Below are 19,276 nucleotides of genomic sequence, written 5' to 3'. Positions count from 1 at the left end.
CGTATTCATCGATGGTTTCTCCCGGCGCTTGTTTCCTCTGTTGGAAGTTGTACCTATCTATCGAGACACTCTCCGCTGGGCGGTAGTGGGCATCAAGGTCCTCCATGGCGTGTTTAAATACGTCATCGTCCACATTTGGCCTGAGTTGCGGCACTAGATTCTGGTAGACCCTTATGCCTTCCGGGCCTAAATTGTGCAGGAGTATTCTTTTCTTCCTCGCGCTGGGGAACTCTTCTCCGTTTTCATCTTCGAGGGCCGCTAGGTAGTTCTTAAAATATTCCCGCCAATCCTCCCACTTTGGGGTTCTCCTGGTCTTGGCAGAAACGATATTAGCGCCGTCAGTGAAGATCCTTGGGTGCTCATCTCTCCCCTCCTTCCTGGCGCCGCTCCTGAGCCTCTTGGACTATCTGGCGTGTCTCCTCTCTCTGGTTGCGCCTGCTCCTGCTGTCGCTCCTCTTTCGACCCCCCGTCGCTGCGTGCTGCCGCTTCCGCCAGGTTCACTGTGACTAGGCCTCTCGCGTGCTTCTTGCGGTTGCGCGCCGTCTATCGGCCTCTGCACGTGGTCTGTACCTTATATCTGCTGCCTCTGCCACGCTCCTCGTGTGTTTTTTCTCTGGGATAGTTCTTCTTCCTGTCTTCCCCCTTGGCTGGCCAATACTGCTCCGGCCTGTGCTCCTAGTCCTTAGGTCAGGATCCTTCTGCTGTCTGTAATTGCAGAATCCCACCCTCGTCGCCACTGTAGAGTTGTTAGTAGCCCCACTGAAGGAAGACACAATTTCAGGGATGTAAGAACACTGTGTGTTTATTAGAATACTTCACACGCAAGAGCGCTGGGCAAGCACACCCTGCTCAGTGCCGCGGCTCCGCTATCTGCCTTCCCGCTAATCGCGCATACGCATTCCCCTCTGGCGCGTTCTGCTCGCGCGCGCTGCATAGCCACGCAGCGTGCGAGAACTAGAACGCACACTACAGAACGTTTCTGCAAAAATTGCAGAGCTGGTGGTGGGGCCCACCGCAAAGTTTGAAGGGCACCCTACATAGTACACAAAACAATGTGCTGACTAGGCGTGACACAGGCCCTGTCAACTGCTTACGCAATCCCTTCCCTGGGCGAACAGGAAGTGCAGGGGTCGCAGTTCCCAGCTGCGTCACAATCCTCACACCTCTGCGGTGCTTCTGACAGGTTAAACGTTCTAAATGTAAAGGAAAGGAAGGCCAGGAAAAGGAGAAATCATGTGGAATCTGGTTCATTAAACGTGAAGTCTGCATATTATGAGGTTATTTAAAAGCCCCTTGCGCCGCCGGAGCATCACTTTTAACATGGGAAAATGTGACATACCTGTGGCGCAAGATGCTTGTAAATAAGCCCCTATGTCTCATTTCCAAGTTTAAAATTTGAAATTAGAGCCATTTACCACACCTAGTAAACTCCCCAGTTAGAATGGACTTTACTGAGTGAGGTAAACATCTCACACCCTTCTTGTAATCAGGGCCTCAGTAGCTTTGATTTAATAAGGCTTAAGCAGTTGTATTCTACATAGAAAATATATCTCAACAGCTACATTATCAGCAAAGAGTATGCTCCCAGAAAAATCAAATTTCTCTCAAGCTTCCATTAACAAAGAGTCACGCTTTTAAAGAGAATTGGCCAGTTTGCAAATGTAATTAGAACTGTACAAACAAAACAAATGTCAAGCGGGTAAACGGTTCACCTACAGCTGTTGATGAAAACAATCCCCGGTGGAAATGGTTGGCGCATTGATGTAGCTGCTGAATCCTCGCAGGACCCCCACCCCACACTAATGGAGCAAGCAGCAGAGTTTTATCATCGGTGGCAAAACACATGGAGGCAAGGGGAAGACTCTGCCTTTCACATGCATTCTGCTTCTTCACCCGGCCTTTTTAAACTCGCAGAAAATGCACTTCAGCTCCAAGGAAGTGACAGTTTTTTCGATCTGCTCCCAAATGGTCGCTTTGTCTCACAAGGAGCAGTGAAGTGCGCGCTTTGTGAGAGTATGTGCGTGCTAAGGGAAGGCCATCTGCACGCCCGCCCAGGCGCGCGTGCTTCAGGGAACAATGGTCAGTACCCAAGGGGAGGCACAGGGGACAGATCCATTTGGGAAGGGGGCACAGATCAAGTGGATTAAAGAACATAAAGTGGTCAATGTCCTCATGCTTATTTATTTATTTATTTATGTTATTTATTTATAAAGTTTTGTATAGTGCAAAAGTGACCCTAGTGGGTATCAGAAATCTTTACATGATAGGTACAAGTGTATCATTTGGTCTGAGAAAAACACAAAAACCAGGAAATACATGCGTGAAGAATCAAACAAAACATAGAGTATAATAGTATAACACAGATTTGTATAGAATAAAGACAGTAATAGTAGGAGATAAGCCCCCTAGGAGTTTGCTGACTATACAATATGAGTGAGATCGGTATTTTGTCTTAAGGTAAAAACTTCTCCAGTAGTAAAGATTTGGCTTCTTTTTTGAAGGAGGAGGTAGAGGATATTAGGCGAACATCCGTGGTAGCGAGTTCCATATCTTGGGTCCAATAGCCGAGAATGCTCAGGCACGTGTTTTCTTTTATGAGTACATTGGAGTTTCAGCAGCAGGGTGAGCGTGCTTCATGAGTTTCTGTTGCCCCCTGATTTTTCTAGCTTTTGAGCCAAGTAACTGGGGGTATTGAAGTGCAGCGCCTTATGCGTCATGCAGTCAATCTTCAGCTGGATCCTTGCCTCATATAGTAGCCAGTTTAGTGCTTTTCTATCCGGTGAGATGTGTGTGTTTCTTTTTGTTCCAAGGACCAGTCGGACTGCCGTGTTGAGGGATGCTCTTAGAGGGGACAGTTTGTATCGAGGTAGGCCACATAGTGTGGCAGTACCATAATCCAGTTTGGGTAATACTAGAGCTTGCACCATTTGTTTTAGGTGTTCTTGTGATAAATATGGTTTAAGTTTCCTCAGTTTGCTCCTTTAGTGGCTGCGTTGATGTGATATTGCATATTTAGGTGTTTGTCTAATGTGCTACCTAGTGATCTAGCAGAGTCTATGATGTGGGGCAAGCATTTGAGGGCTGTAATATGTTTCAACCAAAGATTGATGTTTGGGCTGTGTTTTGGTGGGGAGATGAGAAGAAATTCGGTTTTGGCAGCGTTGAGTTTGAGATGGTTAACCGTAAGGCACAGGTGTGTGTTTAGTAAGATGGAATTGAGGGACATGATGTCCTCTGGGGAGACGATTTTGAGATACAGCTGAGTGTCATCATCATACATGTGGTATTGGATATTGGAAGATTTTAGGAGGTAAGCCAGTGGTTCAAGGAACAGGTTAAATAGAATCGAAGAAAGAGCAGAGCCCTGAGGAACGCCAAACGTGATTGTATGGGGCTTAGATAGCGATTGATTTATTTTGACTGTTAAGGATATGTTTTGGAGGAAGGAAGCGAACCATTGAAGTACGACCCCTGATAGACCCATCCTCTGTTCCAGTAATTTCAATAGATTATCATGTTTGATGGTATCAAAGGCAGTCGATAAATCAAGCAATATCAGGAAGCATGATTAATTTTGATCCATCATTTTTAGTATGTCATCCACTATATGAGTAAGTGCTGATTTGGTGCTGTGATCTTGACGGAATCTTAATTGGTGTTGGTCGAGGAGTTGATATTTGATTATGTGGTTGCATAGTTGATTCTAAGAGCTTTGCCAGGGTAGAGATTTTGGAGATGGGGCGGTAGTTGTTAGGATCAGAGCAGTCTGTTATCGTTTTTTTTTAAATGGGAGTTATTTGACCTACTTTTAGGCAGTCAGGGATAGTGCCTTGACGTTGTGATCAATTTACAATCTTGGTCCATAGAGGGATAACACAGGATTTGATTTCCTCAAGAATGCGAGGAGGTAGCGGGTCCGTGAAGTGGCTAGATGGGTTTAAGGAGGAGAGAAAGTTGTACATGTCGTGTTCGTTTATTGGGGAGAAGGTGTTCCAGGAGGCATTGTTTTTTGAGGGAGGCCAAGGTGGTTCATCCCCTTCCGTGATCTGGGAGGTATACGAGAAATTGCAAGGGGTAGTTGGTAGTAGGTCCTTTTCTAGTTGAAGTTAGTTTTCTATCTTTTAAGTTTGTTTTTTTAAGAAGGTGGCCATTTCTTTGCAGTTTACTCATGGGGCTGGTCCTGGAGACTGTCGCATTTTATGTGTTACGTGATTGCTGCTTGACTATTTCGAATAGTTTTTTTGGCCTATTTCTGGCTAGGTCAAGTTGTATTCTAAAGAAATTAGCTTTCTCTTGCCTTATTCTTCTATTGTAAGTATTCCTCGTTGTTCTTAGGTTATTTAGCAATTTTAGGGATGGCGATGTTCTCCAGGCTCTTTCTGCTGTTCTAAGATTACGTCTTTTTGTGTTCAAGTTGTCGTTGAACCATGGTTTTGAGTTTTTATTTGATATGTTTTTCTGATGCAGGGGCGCGATGGAATCCATGACTTTCAATATGGAAGTGTTGTAGTAGTCAGTGAGCTCATTGGCATCCTCCATGTTGGTCTGTGGGATCAAGGTATTATTGAAAAGGGTAGCTAAATCATTTTAGCTTATATTACGAAGATCCCTTTTCCATTGTTTTATTTTCTTTGGTTGTACATACTTAGGTATCTCCTTTAGATTGATGAGGAAGGTGAAGCAATAGTGATTTGTCCAGTCACAGGGGCTAATAGATTCTAGGGAAATTGTGTCGGATTTTGAGATAATAAGGTCCATGGTCCCCTCCTTGTTATGTGTTGGCTTGTTGCAAATTTGGGATAGCTCATGGTTTAATAGAAAAGTTTTTAGGTTATTCACTGAGTGGTCATTGAGGTCATTCCAGTGTAGATTGAAATCACCCAGGAAGATCTGGGGTCCTTGAGTATTGTCATTCATTGTGATGATTTCAATTATTTTTCAATGAATAATGAGTTATCACCCAGGGGGTGATATATGGCATGTATGTTACAGATGGATTTATTGTTGCATGAAATGTTGATGCTAAGATATTTGCATATCGTGACCACTATTGTTTCCAATTGGTGTACTGATAGTGTATTGTGGTATATACAAGCTATACCATCCCCTATTTTCTCCGGTCTATCAAGTTGAATGATCATGTGACTAGGTGGTGCTAGTAGATCTATGATGGGATGAGAAGCATTGTTTAACCATGTGTCTGTGAGTATAACTATGTCGAATTTGTGCGAGGGATGAGGTTGTAGATATCTGCTGCGTGCTTATTTGCTGATCTGCAGTTGAGGAGCATGCACTTCAGCTGCTTATTATTATGAGGATAGTCCATCTGTGATAAGGAGACGCTCTTGAGGTTATTCTTTCTTATTCCGTTGTGGTAGAGGCGCGGTTCTCTGAAGAGATTCGCTTGGATGGTATGTATTTGGGGTTTTTCGGGACTGTTGTTATTCTTTTCGGTCTGATAAGAGAGGAGGAGTTCATGGATCTCCTTGCTTGACAACTCATGATTCGCTCTCTTTGTGCAGGAGGCATTATTAGGGAAAGGTGTAGATCCATATCTTAGATTGGCTGTGTGTGTGACATGGGGTGTGGGGGTGTCTGTGAGAGAATCAGTTCTGTTTATAATGTTGGTATTTGATGTTTGAGAGAGCTGCATATCAGATGTTATGGTCGTAAGCCTATGAAGGTCCTCCTTAAGATGTTTAAGAGAATGAGCAATCTCATTGAATCTCATTACCCAGTAATCCTGTTTACAGGTATCTGTGGGTTGTGTTGTAAGGTTGGGGAGCTGGGTGATTTTATGAGGGATATCAAGTTGGGAGGGAGGGTCCTTGTCCTTAGCAGGACAATTTCGATATGTATGTGTAAGAGAAGGATTAGAGGTGATGGTTGGTTGTGTAATAGGGGTGGAAGTGAGCGGGTTAGAGAATCTGGGCGATTTAAGATTGGTTTGTTCAGGAGATATGAGATTGTGGATAATATTGTTCCCTGTTTGAGTGCTCGCTGAGGGCGTGCCTGGGGGGCTCTCATTGGTATGCTCTGCGCGGGCAAGGGAGGGTGAGTGTCGGAGAGGACGTCCCATGGAGTCGGGTGTCAAGATAATTTTTATATTGGTGGGCTGAGCAGCAGAGTTGGGCTGCCTGCTCCGGTTATGGTTCTTAATCTCCGCTTTTGGGGATGTCTCTGTCGTGAGGTTGATGGTAGCAGATGTGGTTATGCAAACGCATGCTACCGGATGAGGGTTGGTTGATCTAGCAGTGGCCGTGTGCGTAAGGGAGGAGGTGGGAGTTTCATTGTGATCATTAGGGTAGTTTTGGGTGTGAAGAGTGGGCTTGTTGTAGACCCTTTTTTTTAGGATAGGGAAGATTATGTCAATTAAGGATAGATTTTCAGCTGTGGCCTGTATTAGTATAATCCCATTATCATATATGGTTATGGTAGCGTTTGCCTTGCAGAAGGGAGAGGGGGCGACCGCTATTCTAAATCCGTGGGTGTTTTTTTGGTGTCTGTGACAAAAAAATTGTTCTCCATTGTGCCCTTCTTTTTGTGTGAAATATAAGGTCATTTGTTCGGGTTCCCTTGGCGGTACAGAAGTAATGGTCTCAAATAAGGGTTTCTGGGTGGGATTTGAGTAATTGGTGTTTGAATTTTTTTGATGCATTTTTGGAGAGATTGGAGGGATATTTAATAGAGAAGGCATTAGCGCCCACTGGTTCCAATTTACTTCCCATTATTTGAGGCACGGAGGTACCTCTTGTGGTATGTATCAGATACCCTTTCAACCGTTGTGGGTAAATGAAGGAGTACGTTAGTTGTATAGCTCAGATGATTTGAATTAAGGCTTTTATTAGTGTTAATTTTGGGATATAGGTAGTATAGTATTTTTCTTGTCCATGGCTCAATGCAAGATGCCTAGTAGGAGGGAGAGTCTGTCAGTGCTGATTGTGCCTTTCTAAGATGGCCGCTGTTTTAGTAGGGATTTTTGTTTTTTTTAGTAGCAGACCTCTTTTTGTTTCTATGAAGGGATATATTCTTATTTTTTTCATTTCAGGTTGTAGGAGGGCGCCTTCTTGTGTGGATAAGCTGCTTAGCATATTGCCACTTAAAAAGGTGGTGAGATTCTTTATTTGGTCGTCACAGTCCTCGTGTGAGAAAGGAATGGTAGGCTCTTAATTTCATATCCCGATTTTTCCAGACTTTTTCCTTTATTTTTATACTTTATTTCCTCCTATTCTTGCCCCATATGTCGTGTAGGTAATCCACACTGTTGCAGATGCACAGGTGAATCCCACAGGCTCTCAGCCCAATGAGTCTCAGCAACTTCCCTGATGTACCCTGTTAGTGATTTTCCGGAGGCGAAGTGCCGTTAGGGAGAGAGAGGCGTTGCACATGATGAGGTGGAGCAGCCCTCTCTCTCACTCGTCTTTCTAGCGTTTCATCCAGGGTGGCGGGGCTTCCCATGTAATACAAAGTAGAATATAATAACCGGCCACCACGGGGTGATAAATTAGAAAATATAAAAATATTTTCTGGACATCACGATGAGCCACGGGGCCGCGGGAGAGGAGGCACTCAACCGCTGTTTCTCACGGGAGCACTCTCGATGGGTAACAAGGTAATTCTCACATCCGTTATCAGGGACTTCTGGCTTGCCGGGCTCTGCTGTGCAGGGGTTTCACTCGCCCAGTTCAGTCACTAGGTCCAGGAGCACCTGAGATTGAGACAGGCAATTTCAACCCCCGCGATCCATGCCTGTAGGGCTGGTGTCCCTAGAAATTTGTCTAACCTGGCATAGGTTTTGTGTGCTGTGGAGTAGAAATTGTATTGCTGTGTCTGTGAGTGGACCGCCCTCCACAGGTTGCTCAGTCCTATCTCCTGTAGTCCATGGACACCCCCACAGGAGAAGGCCCGGTCTGACCATCACGCTAAACAGACCGGTCCCATTGATTATTCAGTACAGGGTTCAGGTCGCCTCTTATCAAGGCTGACGGATCAGAGGAGTCTAGAATCTCCAATAGTGCCCGCTTCGGAAATGGTTCTTGGTTGTCGTTCGGGACGTATATGGATGGAATGATAAAGGTGTGCCTGCCTATATCTATGCAGTATGCTAATAGTCTACCCCGTATTAGAGCCACTTTCCCCTCTATAGTCCCACGGAATGAGTGGGAAAACAAAATGGCCACCTCCTCCAGAAGAGAGGTGTTGACTACATTAAAGATAGGAGAGTACAGCTTTGCGTTTGACGGAATTGTTGAGCCCTAAGTGGCTGTTTTAGAATATGATCCCACTCAAGACTGGGAAATGAACACATTTATGAAAGGTGAAGAACAGCTGGCGAGAAGACAACATCCTCTGCCGCCCACTAAGTAATTAGGTTAATGGAGAATAAAGAGGATGGCATAAAGCATGAGTTGCGGATATTTCAATACTGGGTTCTACTTTTTCCCATCCGTTTTCTGAATAAGCAATATTTTAGAATCTATATCGGAAAGGTGACAGTCACGCTTGTATTATAGCAGTTTGTGTAAACACACAGACGACCGTATTGGTATTTTACACCACATCATTATTTATTATATACTGTTATTATACTTATGAGTACAAATGATTGTAAGGATTATTAACAATTCATCAAATACCTTGTATGAAGTGCCAAATATTAGGTACAGCCCTATAACATTTAATCACATATTCCTAATCAATTCGTCTAATCCCTGCCTATATTATATCTAGCTGTTAACAGTCTTTCTGCATTATTTTCTTTCATGCTGAGTCATGGAAAGCTCGACGCATATCGTGAGGCCTGACATCAGTATCCCTCCAGTAACCGGATTTTGGGTGTAACCTCACCCCATTCATCTGTATCTCTTTTACCTTTCTCGTATATGGTGGTCTGTGGCGCGAGGAGGAATTATATGATTCACAGGACTGTGAACAATACTTCCGTTCATAGCCGTATCAGCCTTTACAAAGCCGTATTCTCTATTAAATTCATACGCTCAACATTGTGTGCCACTCACTATCAAGATTATAGCGTCACCATTCCACAGCCCAGACATTAAGGATCCTAAAAGATATAGGGGCAGATTTACAAGCCCCTTGCGCCACTTTTGCATCACTTTTAGCATGGGAAAAGTGACGCAAGAGTGGCACAAAGGGCTTGTAAATCTGCCACATAGTTCGCTTATGTACGCAGGATCACCTCAATGTTATTAGGTTAAACAGAGCTGAGCCCTCAGAGTTGAGGATTCCTGGGCGGCAGCTGAGATCCTCGTGTAAGGGTTCTAATGTGCCCTCGTGTAGGTTAAGCAAAACCAAAGGAAATGATGGACGGAGTGTTGAACATTGCAAGCACTCACCCCCAGTCAACTGATCTGGGTTTAATCCATCACCGTTCTTTAGCCCACTCTGCCACCCCAGTTCAGACATGGCCATATGCAAATCAGTCTGACCCTGTGCCTCATGGGAACAGTCCAGCCTGAACTGCCAAGCCATGTCTTCCCTGGACCGGAAACAAGCTGCCTAGGACCGGTTTCTGGCATTTCAGCCGTCTTCAGCCAGGCTTGTTTGAATCCAGTGGCAAAGTGAGCAAGGGACTCACGTCTGAGCATACCCTGCCAACTTATGGCGAACAAACCAAAGACCAAAGGAAATGATGGACGGAGTGTTGAACATTGCAAGCACTCACCCCCAATCAAATGATCTGGGTTTAATCCATCACCGTTCTTTAGCCCACTCTGCCACCCCAGCTCAGACATGGCCATATGCAAATCAGTCTGACCCTGTGCCTCATAGGAACAGTCCAGCCTGAACTGCCAAGCCATGTCTTCCCTGGACCGGAAACAAGCTTCCTAGGACCGGTTTCTGGCATTTCAGCCGTCTTCAGCCAGGCTTGTTTGAATCCAGTGGCAAAGTGAGCAAGGGACTCACGTCTGAGCATACCCTGCCAACTTGTTTCCGGTCCAGGGAAGACATGGCTTGGCAGTTCGGGCTGGACTGTGCCCATTAGGCACAGGGTCAGACTGATTTGCATATGGCCATGTCTGAACTGGGGTGGCAGAGTGGGCTAAAGAACGGTGATGGATTAAACCCAGATCGGTTGACTGGGGGTGAGTGCTTGCAATGTTCAACATTCCGTCCATCATTTCCTTTGGTTTTTCTCGTGTAGGTTAAGAGCACGACAGAATAAGCGGACATATCCAAAGGACACTGAGGGGCTTATTTACAAGCCCCTTGCGCCACTTTGCGTCACTTTTAACATGGGAAAAGTGACGCATAAGTGGTGCAAGGGGCTTGTAAATCTGTGTCCGAGGCAAGGGTCAAAAGGGTATAGTTGGGGGCACGCCTGGTCTTGTTTCTTTCGCTGCATGGACTCCTTCATTCCACCACCTAGAGAGGCGAGCCTATATATAATGTACAAATAGGATGATCAGGCGGTCCCTGTTTTCACCAGGTGTCCCGGCAGATTTCGGCATATTTGGTCATTTTCCGGGTTTTAGAGAGGGTCAACTGAAAACAGTGGCAGGCACTTTTTGTGGTGTTCCTAACAGGGCTGGTTAGCAGCTGTTATAAGTAAGCACTTTTATTAACAGGTATGAGTCTGGTTTTAAAAATTACATTTTATTTATTTGCTTAGTGCCCCTTCTACGTTGTTATATTGATGAGGGCTGCTTGGCCACTTCGTTGATGTAAAATTGTAGTCCTTCCTCTTTTTGCGAAATGTTCCGGTTTTTGGGTCACAATATCTGGTCACCCTATGCACAAAGCATTCTGAAAGTTGTAAAAACAGCCCAGAAGGTGATGTACAGAGTCTGCAAAAATATGGAACTATCACTCGTTTTCGCAGAGAAAAGTGCAGCATGATATACAACCGGTGCACAATGTCCATGAAAATTCGCCACTGATTCGCACTGCAACAAGTTCATTTAAAAAAGTAGAGGTTGCATACGAAGAAAACTAGAGAGAAACAGTGGCATGAAGAAAGAGTAGCAAAAATGTATCTCGCAGATTTTAAACAGCATAAGAACATCTATACAAAGATTTCAGTGAGAAATGATCTACACGAAGATGCTCTAAACAAGCTAAAAAACTGTAAATGTAAACAGATATGCTTATCCAGCAAATAAGGGTGTTTCTTAAATTTATATACAAAGGTAAAGGAACCGAAAGTGAAGTCACTGAACTCTTTGGCATGGATAACTCCAATCTAGGATGGAGATGGAATGGTGGAAACAGAACAAACCATTAGCAGTGATGGGTAAAAAACTGAGTAACATTTTCACCAAGACCAATTTACATGACTTCGACAACCAGCTTATTTTTGAACAGTTAAAAGCAATCTATCAATTATGTCAGAGTTCAGAGCAATGCAATAAGACATTTTCCGGTCAATGTCTACTTACGTCCAAGTGCCGTTTGCAAACATTGAATGGATGTTCCAAGATGAACCGAAGATGTTAAGGGATTTGGAGAAGCAGTCATTGTAGATAAATCCGGTATAGATAGAGAATGCGCCCATCAGCAGGATTAAATATCGGCCACTGAAGAACATATAAGAGATCTAAAGGATGAAAAACCCAATTGCTGAAATTAAATGAATTAGCCCGGTATTTCTCAACATAGTTCATTAAACAGCGAGCACTTTATAGAATTTAAATGCGTGTGCGGTAAATAGATGAACATTACCAGTGAATACTTGCGGAGACTGCTGGCTCCCATTGTAATCTATTCATTCATGGATGTACTTACCAATATTTTCCTTTCCTTTCATATCTTAAGCAATACAATCGTATGTATGTCCATGAGACTCTTGGCAATGGTTCACTTTTTACTCAAACACCAATAAGCGATAGGAAAGGTTTAATATTATTTGCATTTAACACTACGATAGCAAGTTTATTTACGCTGATCTTTGCTCGAAAAATAAAATAATGATGCGTTCAAAATGGGAGCACGTACCATAAGCAGCTGCCTGAAGGAATATGGTGGGTTGGGGGGCGGGTGGGGGGGAATAAAAAAAGGAAAGCACCAGGACAGTAACACGAGAGACAACTAGCATAATGAAATGCATTACATTTAGCTTACCTGATTAATGTTAGTTTTTGTGTGTGTAAGATTTAGCTTGGTGAGCAGTTGTGCAGTGCGATAATGGTGTGTGCAGCCCTAGAGACAGGAGTGCAGTGTGTGAGGGCGACATGCTGTGTGATAGTGAAGTGTGCAGCCATCATCTTCAAGTGCAGACTTAAATAAGGATGTTGTAATGCGCTATGTTCCATAGCTCCGTTCAGTGGCGTAATGAAATTTGAGGGCACCCCCTGCAAAGCACATGGAGGGGGCACCCCCCCCCCCCCAGCCCACCACCTACTACTTTGCCCCGCCACACAAAAATCTGATATAGTTTGATCTAAAACCTCCAACATTTAATGAAATGCCTCTATATTATCTTGCTCAAAGTTCCAATGAGAAAGTGGGAAACACTTTTAACATATAAGCTACACCATTAGTAACAATACTGTCGAAAACAGATTGAGGCAGCAATCAGAACAATGCCAAGGAGCAATCCTCTTGTCTCAGGAAATGCCTATGGCTGAAGATCAAAGAACAACTATGAAGGGTCTAAAATAGAATTGACATTAATGGACAATAACTTGAAACTTTGAAGGACAAACCCAAACCTGCAGTTCCATAACAAGCATTTACAATGCAATGGTTTCGCCTTTTGCATAAGTTGGAGCTATTGGTATTGTAAAAGACAAACTTTTTTATTTATGGGTTGGTTTTGAAAACAGATAAATAAATGGCATAGTCATTTACAATGCCAATAGCTTTAGCTCTCGCAAAGGCGAGACCTATTGCATCTATACACACACACACACACACACACCGACCCACACACACACAATCCTTTGGTGAATATGTAGTGTTGGAAGGGGTCCACAGGGGGCACAGCGGTGGGGAAACGAGTGGGACAGAGGGCAAAAGGGGCCCAAAAGGGAAAAAAACGAGTGGCGCAGAAGGGCACAGCAAAACGAGAGGAACAGAGGGCAGAAAGGCACAAAAAACGAGGAAAAACGAGTGGCACAGAGGGCAGAAGGGCACAAAAAAACGAGTGGAACAGAGGGCACAAACAACGAGAGGAGCAGCAGGCAGAAAGGCACAAAAAAGAGTGGGAAACGAGTGGCACAGAGGGCAAAAAGGCACAAAAACGAGTGGCACAGTGGGCAGAAGGGCACAAAACACGAGAGGAGCAGAGGGCAGAAGGGCACAAAAACGAGAGGGGCAGAAAGGAACAAAAAAGAGGAAAAACGAGTGGAACAGAGGACAGAAAGGCACAAAAAAAAGGGAAAAACGAGTGGCACAGAGGGCAGAAAGGCACAAAAACGAGTGGCACAGAGGGCAGAAGGGCACAAAACGAGAGGAGCAGAGGGCAGAAAGGAACAAAAAGAGAGGGAAAACGAGTGGAACAGAGGACAGAAATGCACAAAAAAAAAGAGGGAAAAACGAGTGGCACAGAGGGCAGAAAGGCACAAAAACGAGTGGCACAGAGGGCAGAAGGGCACAAAAGAGCCACACACCGACCCACACACACACAATCCTTTGGTGAATATGTAGTGTTGGAAGGGGTCCACAGCGGCGGGGAAACCAGTGGGACAGAGGGCAAAAGGGGCACAAAAGGGGGAAAAACGAGGGGAACAAAAACAAGCATTTGCAATGCAATAGGTCTCACATTGTGTTTGAGGTATTGGCATTGTCAATGACAATGGCTTTTAGTTTTCTTTTCATATTTATGTTTTAATAACGAAAACAAAAATAAAAGGCATTGTTATTTGCAATGTCAATAGCTCAAACTCGTATAAATGCGAGACCTATTGCATTGCAAATGCTTGTTTATTTTGAAAGGGAGAGTATCTGCACTTCTCAAGAAAAACATAATACTGTTAATTAGAAAGTACTGCACTTCTCAGAAACGAGATGTAACAGTGAGACTAGAGGCTTTACTCCTGCTTATATAACTGACCTGTCCCAGTACTTGCTTCTCAACATCTGGTCACCCTAATCAAGTGACACCTAAAGCTCTGAACTGTCACACACAAAAGTGTTGTAAAAAAAGGAAAAATCACACATAAGCAGACTGAAATCTTGGCGGCTATGTGCTGATGACCGGCTGCGTTTGGCAACCAAGCGGCACTGGAGTGACGCTCAGGAAGCTTTGCTGCGGAGAGTGCTCCCTGACAGTGACACACTCAACTTCCGTGTGAACTAGACTACTTCTCTGACGAACTGCTGTAGTCAAACACTGCCTCTGTAAAAGATGCACTAGAGTGGCCCGTGCTCTTCCAAAAGCAGTGGACTACTTACCCAAGGGCTCCACGGTGAAGGCTGACATGGGATACATCTGGGAGCAGGGGAGGAATTCTAGGTGGCGGTTAATTTCGGGAACAGGAAGCGACCAATTCCCCGGTGCCGGAGCCACATGATGAGCAGAACTCCGTGGATTTTATATACATTTGCGTATGTTTATGTGTTTATAGATTTTGCCTGAATGAATGTCACCTACATCTTCGTGAAGGAACGCAGATTAGGGAAAGATTGATTATGTTGCACCTCAATGTCTATCACTTGCTAGAAGTGTGACAGTGATGAGTTAAGCTTAAAAAATCTATAAATGGAAAAAAACAATTGCATTTTGAATATTAAGTAGATATGTTCATCGCTATATAGCCCAGTTTTCAGCTTCACCTTCGAACTCTTGTCTTGATAGATCAAAGTTAAAAGATGTACATTTTGTTTCATAATATTTCCCCAACCCTGGTTTCGTTGCACACAACTCTAGCTCTATTTGCCCTGTTTCTGGGTCTCAGCACTTTGAGAAAATACTCGTATATCAAGCTACCTATATAACGGCACCGTAACAAAAAAGGGTGACACTTCAAGTTTATTGGTAATATGGAAGATTGGCACGCTGAAAACAATATTTTCAAATTAGTCACGCTCAATTTTATACAGTGGAAATAAAATAAAAAGTTAAAATGCTTTTTCCTTCTGATTATTATTCGATGGAAAGTACAGTGTGTATCTAGTGAAAACAATTATATGGTAATTCCAGGTACCAGTGAACATTTGTGCATTGGGTATCTCTATTTCCTACACATTTTCTTGTTGCAAAAATACATAATTCTGAAGCCATGTGCTGCGCGCTGGCAGCCTGGTACAGCAAGAATGCAAATTGAGGGAAGTTTCTGAATTATTCAGTAGCCTGTATTTTATTGGCTCGCATTGGTCCCAATAAAGATCTTATTAATAATAAAAACATTTCCCAGGCTAGTCTTGGTGCAGACTTGTTCGGGGGAGAGTGATGGGAAGGTGGTGGGCGGGCGGCTGCCCATTACATGTGCGAACAAGTTTGAACTAACAATATTGCTGGCTGCGTGGGATGATTGATGCGCTTTGCAAAGGCCTAGATTGGTTTCATCTTTCTTCTGATGTTCTCACTGACTTGTTCTTAGTCATGTGCAATCACCGAGGCCACAAAAGGTAACAAATGTTTGATGTATGGCACTATTGCTGCTCTAGCCAGACTTGCATTAATTTGGTGTGTTTGCCTATGCGTGTGAAAGTGTGCCTGTGTGATGTGCGAATCTGTAAATGTGCTTATGTTTCTGTATCCCTGTGTAGGTGTCTGTGAGCGTGTGGGTGAAGGATGCCTGTGTGTCTGTGAATGTGCATGTTTGTGTATCCGTAGAAATGTGTTGGTGTGTGTGTGTTTGTGTGTGTGTGTAAGAGCGCGCCCATGCGTGTGCATGCGAGCTGCCGGGTCTGTGAGTGTGTGTATGTGTGAGAGAAATTTAGGGAGGCCGTGATTATATGTGTCTTTGTGTTGGTATCAGTTTCTGGATCTCAATGCTTGTGTGTGCGTGCTTGTCTTTGCGATTGTGTCCATGAACATATCCCTTTGAGGATGGATGGGAATGTATACTTGCGGACACAACTTTCAGGCCACTAGCCAAACTATCGAATGATCTCACTGGCAAAAACTGTGTAAAGATAGCACAGAACTTCCCCCTTGTCTTGGGACCGTTTCCATTATATGTGACAGCGACGGCAACTGTGCTAGGCCTGCAGTGTTGTTCTTTGATGGCGGATTGCTTTCTTCGTTCCTGGCAATGTCTGCACATCTTTCACTACAACATTATTAATATTTCGAGGCACGGTTATCAATTTATAGCATGCCAGCCCCCACTGAAGAAAATATGTCATAAGGTGCGTTCCATTTGTTTCCCAGGGAGAGAGGGAAAAGCCCTGTTCTTTTGCACCGTCTCATATATTACAAATCACCGCAGCCCGGATATCTTAATCAGCGCTTGAAAACACACCCTTATCAGCCTGAGCTGTAAAATATTTATCCGAGGCCCAGGATTCGTGCGGAAAGAAGGGGGGAATGGTGAGCTTTTGATGGAAGAGCTTTGTGCCGCAGCCCTGTTCATTTTGGGGACTTTTCTCGCAGCGTTGTTTGTTCTATTGAAGCGGATAATAAACAGACCAGTCGGCCGTCAGGTTCGCGGGGCTTCTCATCCAACATATAGACAGAATGTGAAACTGCTTAACACATAACTAGCAACTGTTTGTAAAACTGTATTCTTTGTAATGAAACCTGTTTTAATGTAAAGCGCTCCAACACCTTCGGGTAACGCTCGCGCTGTGTAAATGTAAATAAATAAAGCACATTGCAGAACTTTACCTTGTATGAATGGCACAATCGAAAAAGAGATGGGCGTGTTTGGGAGGCATGTCGTAGTAGGAAGGGAGGGTCAAAACGAATCTGAGTCTCAAGCAGGTATGGCGGAAACGTTTCCTGAGCAGGCCGGAGCAATGCGGTTGCCAGTTATCTCCCTGGCGGACTTGGAGGAGCCTCGAGTGTGGATCGCCAGAGGAGGCTTCGGTGACATTTATCGGAGCCAAAAATGGGGGTTGCAAGTGGCGTTGAAGGTTATGCGAGGAAGCAGGTATGAGGAAGTACCATCCCAAATGGTAAATAACACAGAGTAGGCTTGGTCACGGTTATGTGACTGGACCTGTGACTTGAAAAACGTACATTGCTAACTCAACACGCTAACACCCAAAGCGGTCATGTCGGAAAAATAACTTCCTGATTCTGACGTAAACACAAGTGATTCAATGAAAACAGTGGGTGTGCCGGCAGAGGAGGCTGGGTCTGCGCAGCAAAGCGGCCGTGCGGCCGCGAAAGTGAAAGTAAGCGCGGCGCGCGCGCCCGCGCACATGCACTGTAGCTCTAGGCTGCCTGGTAGCACTTTTGGGAGCCCACATACAAAATGTCTCTTCGAGCCAGTGCATGCGCTGGGCTCAGCGAGACCTAAAAACGAGAGAAACAGAGGGCAGAAAGGCACAAAACACGAGGGAAAAACGAGTGGCGCAGAGGGCAGAAGGTCACAAAAAAACGAGTGGAACAGAGGGCAGAAAAAACAAGAGGAGCAGAGGGCAGAAAGGCACAAAATAAGAGAGAAACGAGTGGAACAGAGGACAGAAAGGCACAAAAACGAGTGGCGCAGAAGGGCACAAAAGACGAGAGGAGCAGAGGGCAGAAAGGCACAAATAACCTGCCTCGGTGAGGAATCTAGCTGGGCGTGCGGGGGATGGTCCTCTCGTTCTCCGGATGAAGCTGAAGCGCCAGTTACAGGACATTCAGCCGGACCCCTACTCCGCGGCCCTGTAGAAAACAGCGCGTGCAAGAGATGCCATGAGCGAAAGACTCGCCACGGCGTGCGCGCAACACTCACCCGGTCTGTCTGTGATTGGCTGTCCATGTAGCACGTGACCAGGGGGAGTCACGCGCTTTCCGGGAACCCGCCAGGTAGGACAACAAAACAAACCCAAGGAAAGAAGCATGGAGGGTCCGGGGCAGCGGAAGCAGCAGCGGAGGGGGTGAAGAGCATCACCGGAGGGCAGACCAACAGCAAGTGAGTGCAAGGGAAACAGGAAATGATATTTTGGGAGGGTGAAAGGGACCTGCCGCCAACGAGACTATTGTTGCCGGGAGACAGACCTGGGCACGAGCCAATTCTGGTCCGGGCACACTGTGAAGCGCGTTCACGGACCAGAATCGGCTCGTGCCCAAGTCTGTCTCCCTTGAGAGGCATCACGGCAACAATAGTTTCTCGTTGGCGGCAGCGCTTCGCGCTGCAACGCCAGCGAGACCTAAAAACTCGACTGACAATATACATGAGAAGTACACAAGATATAACTCAGTATCCTGGGAAATTCAAGATAAACAGACTGGTGAATTATCTGCATGCCAAACACTAGCGACTGTCAAAGGTTGTGCATGATAACATTAACTGAGGAAGCAATTTCAATTTCGACCATCAAGTCTTTATTAGTAAGCATTACAAAACAGGCAATCAAATGAGGCTGAGGATGAAAACTGGATACTTCAGAACATTGATGCGGATGTTTGTCTGCATTTATAATTTCTGTAGTGTAAACAATGCTTAATACAAGATTGAAGGCACACGTATTACAGACAAGTGTAAGCAACACCATAAATAACACTGCATGTAGAATAAAAACAAACCATATCAGCAAGTACCTAATGACAGAATCTATACAAACTGTAGTTGGTAAAGCAAAACAAATGGGCAAATACTTCCAAGTGCATAATAAAGCAATTACCAGTCCATCAATGTACAAAAATCAAGCATGGTTTGTCAACCAATGCAACTTTCTTAAATCAAGGTGAAAATACTTTCAAAGTGCATGATAAAAACAAGTCCAGCAGAATGCAAAAAGGAAACCAGGTTAGTCAAACCGTTTGGTGTGTGCATGAAGGCACATATATTTCAAAGCAACTGGTAAACAATAACAACTACAGCATCATACAATAATCAAACCAGTTTAGATTAACAATTCCCTTCTTTAAGGCTCAAATATTTCAAAGTGACTGGCAAAACAGTAACAAGTACAGCAGGCAGCAGCATACAAAATCAATCCACTTTAGTCAACCAATGCCCTCTTGTTTTGTGCAAGAAGGGACAAATATTTCAAAGTGTCTGGTAACATACATAAATCAAACCTATTTAGTCAAACTAATTACCCTTTTGTTTGTGCATGAAGGCATAAATATTTCAAAGTGCCTGGTAAAGCAATAACAATTTAGCAGCATAAACATCAAACACGTCCAGTCAAACAATGCCCTTTTTATTGGGCATAAAGGTGCCAGAGCCCACTTTGCCCATGCCTTAAAACGTCTCTGGATGGCATCTGC

General features: G+C 44.4%; 1 protein-coding gene across 1 annotated transcript in view; it reads right to left on the bottom strand.

The window, feature by feature from the left end:
* The window catches only part of LOC146854247 (V-type proton ATPase 116 kDa subunit a 4-like), a 2,520,670-nt gene that overhangs the window by 665,431 nt on the left and 1,835,963 nt on the right, over positions 1–19,276 (bottom strand). Inside the window, exon 14 of the mRNA XM_085651038.1 lies at positions 11,400–11,557. Coding sequence (XP_085507164.1) covers positions 11,400–11,557 — 158 coding nt within the window. The remainder of the gene's footprint in view (positions 1–11,399; positions 11,558–19,276) is intronic.

The sequence above is a fragment of the Triturus cristatus genome, chromosome 4_1 (genome assembly GCF_964204655.1).
Source record: "Triturus cristatus chromosome 4_1, aTriCri1.1, whole genome shotgun sequence".
NCBI classification, from domain to species: domain Eukaryota; kingdom Metazoa; phylum Chordata; class Amphibia; order Caudata; family Salamandridae; genus Triturus; species Triturus cristatus.
Note: the sequence above shows the minus strand (reverse complement) of the source record. Positions and strands in the feature narration are given on the sequence as shown.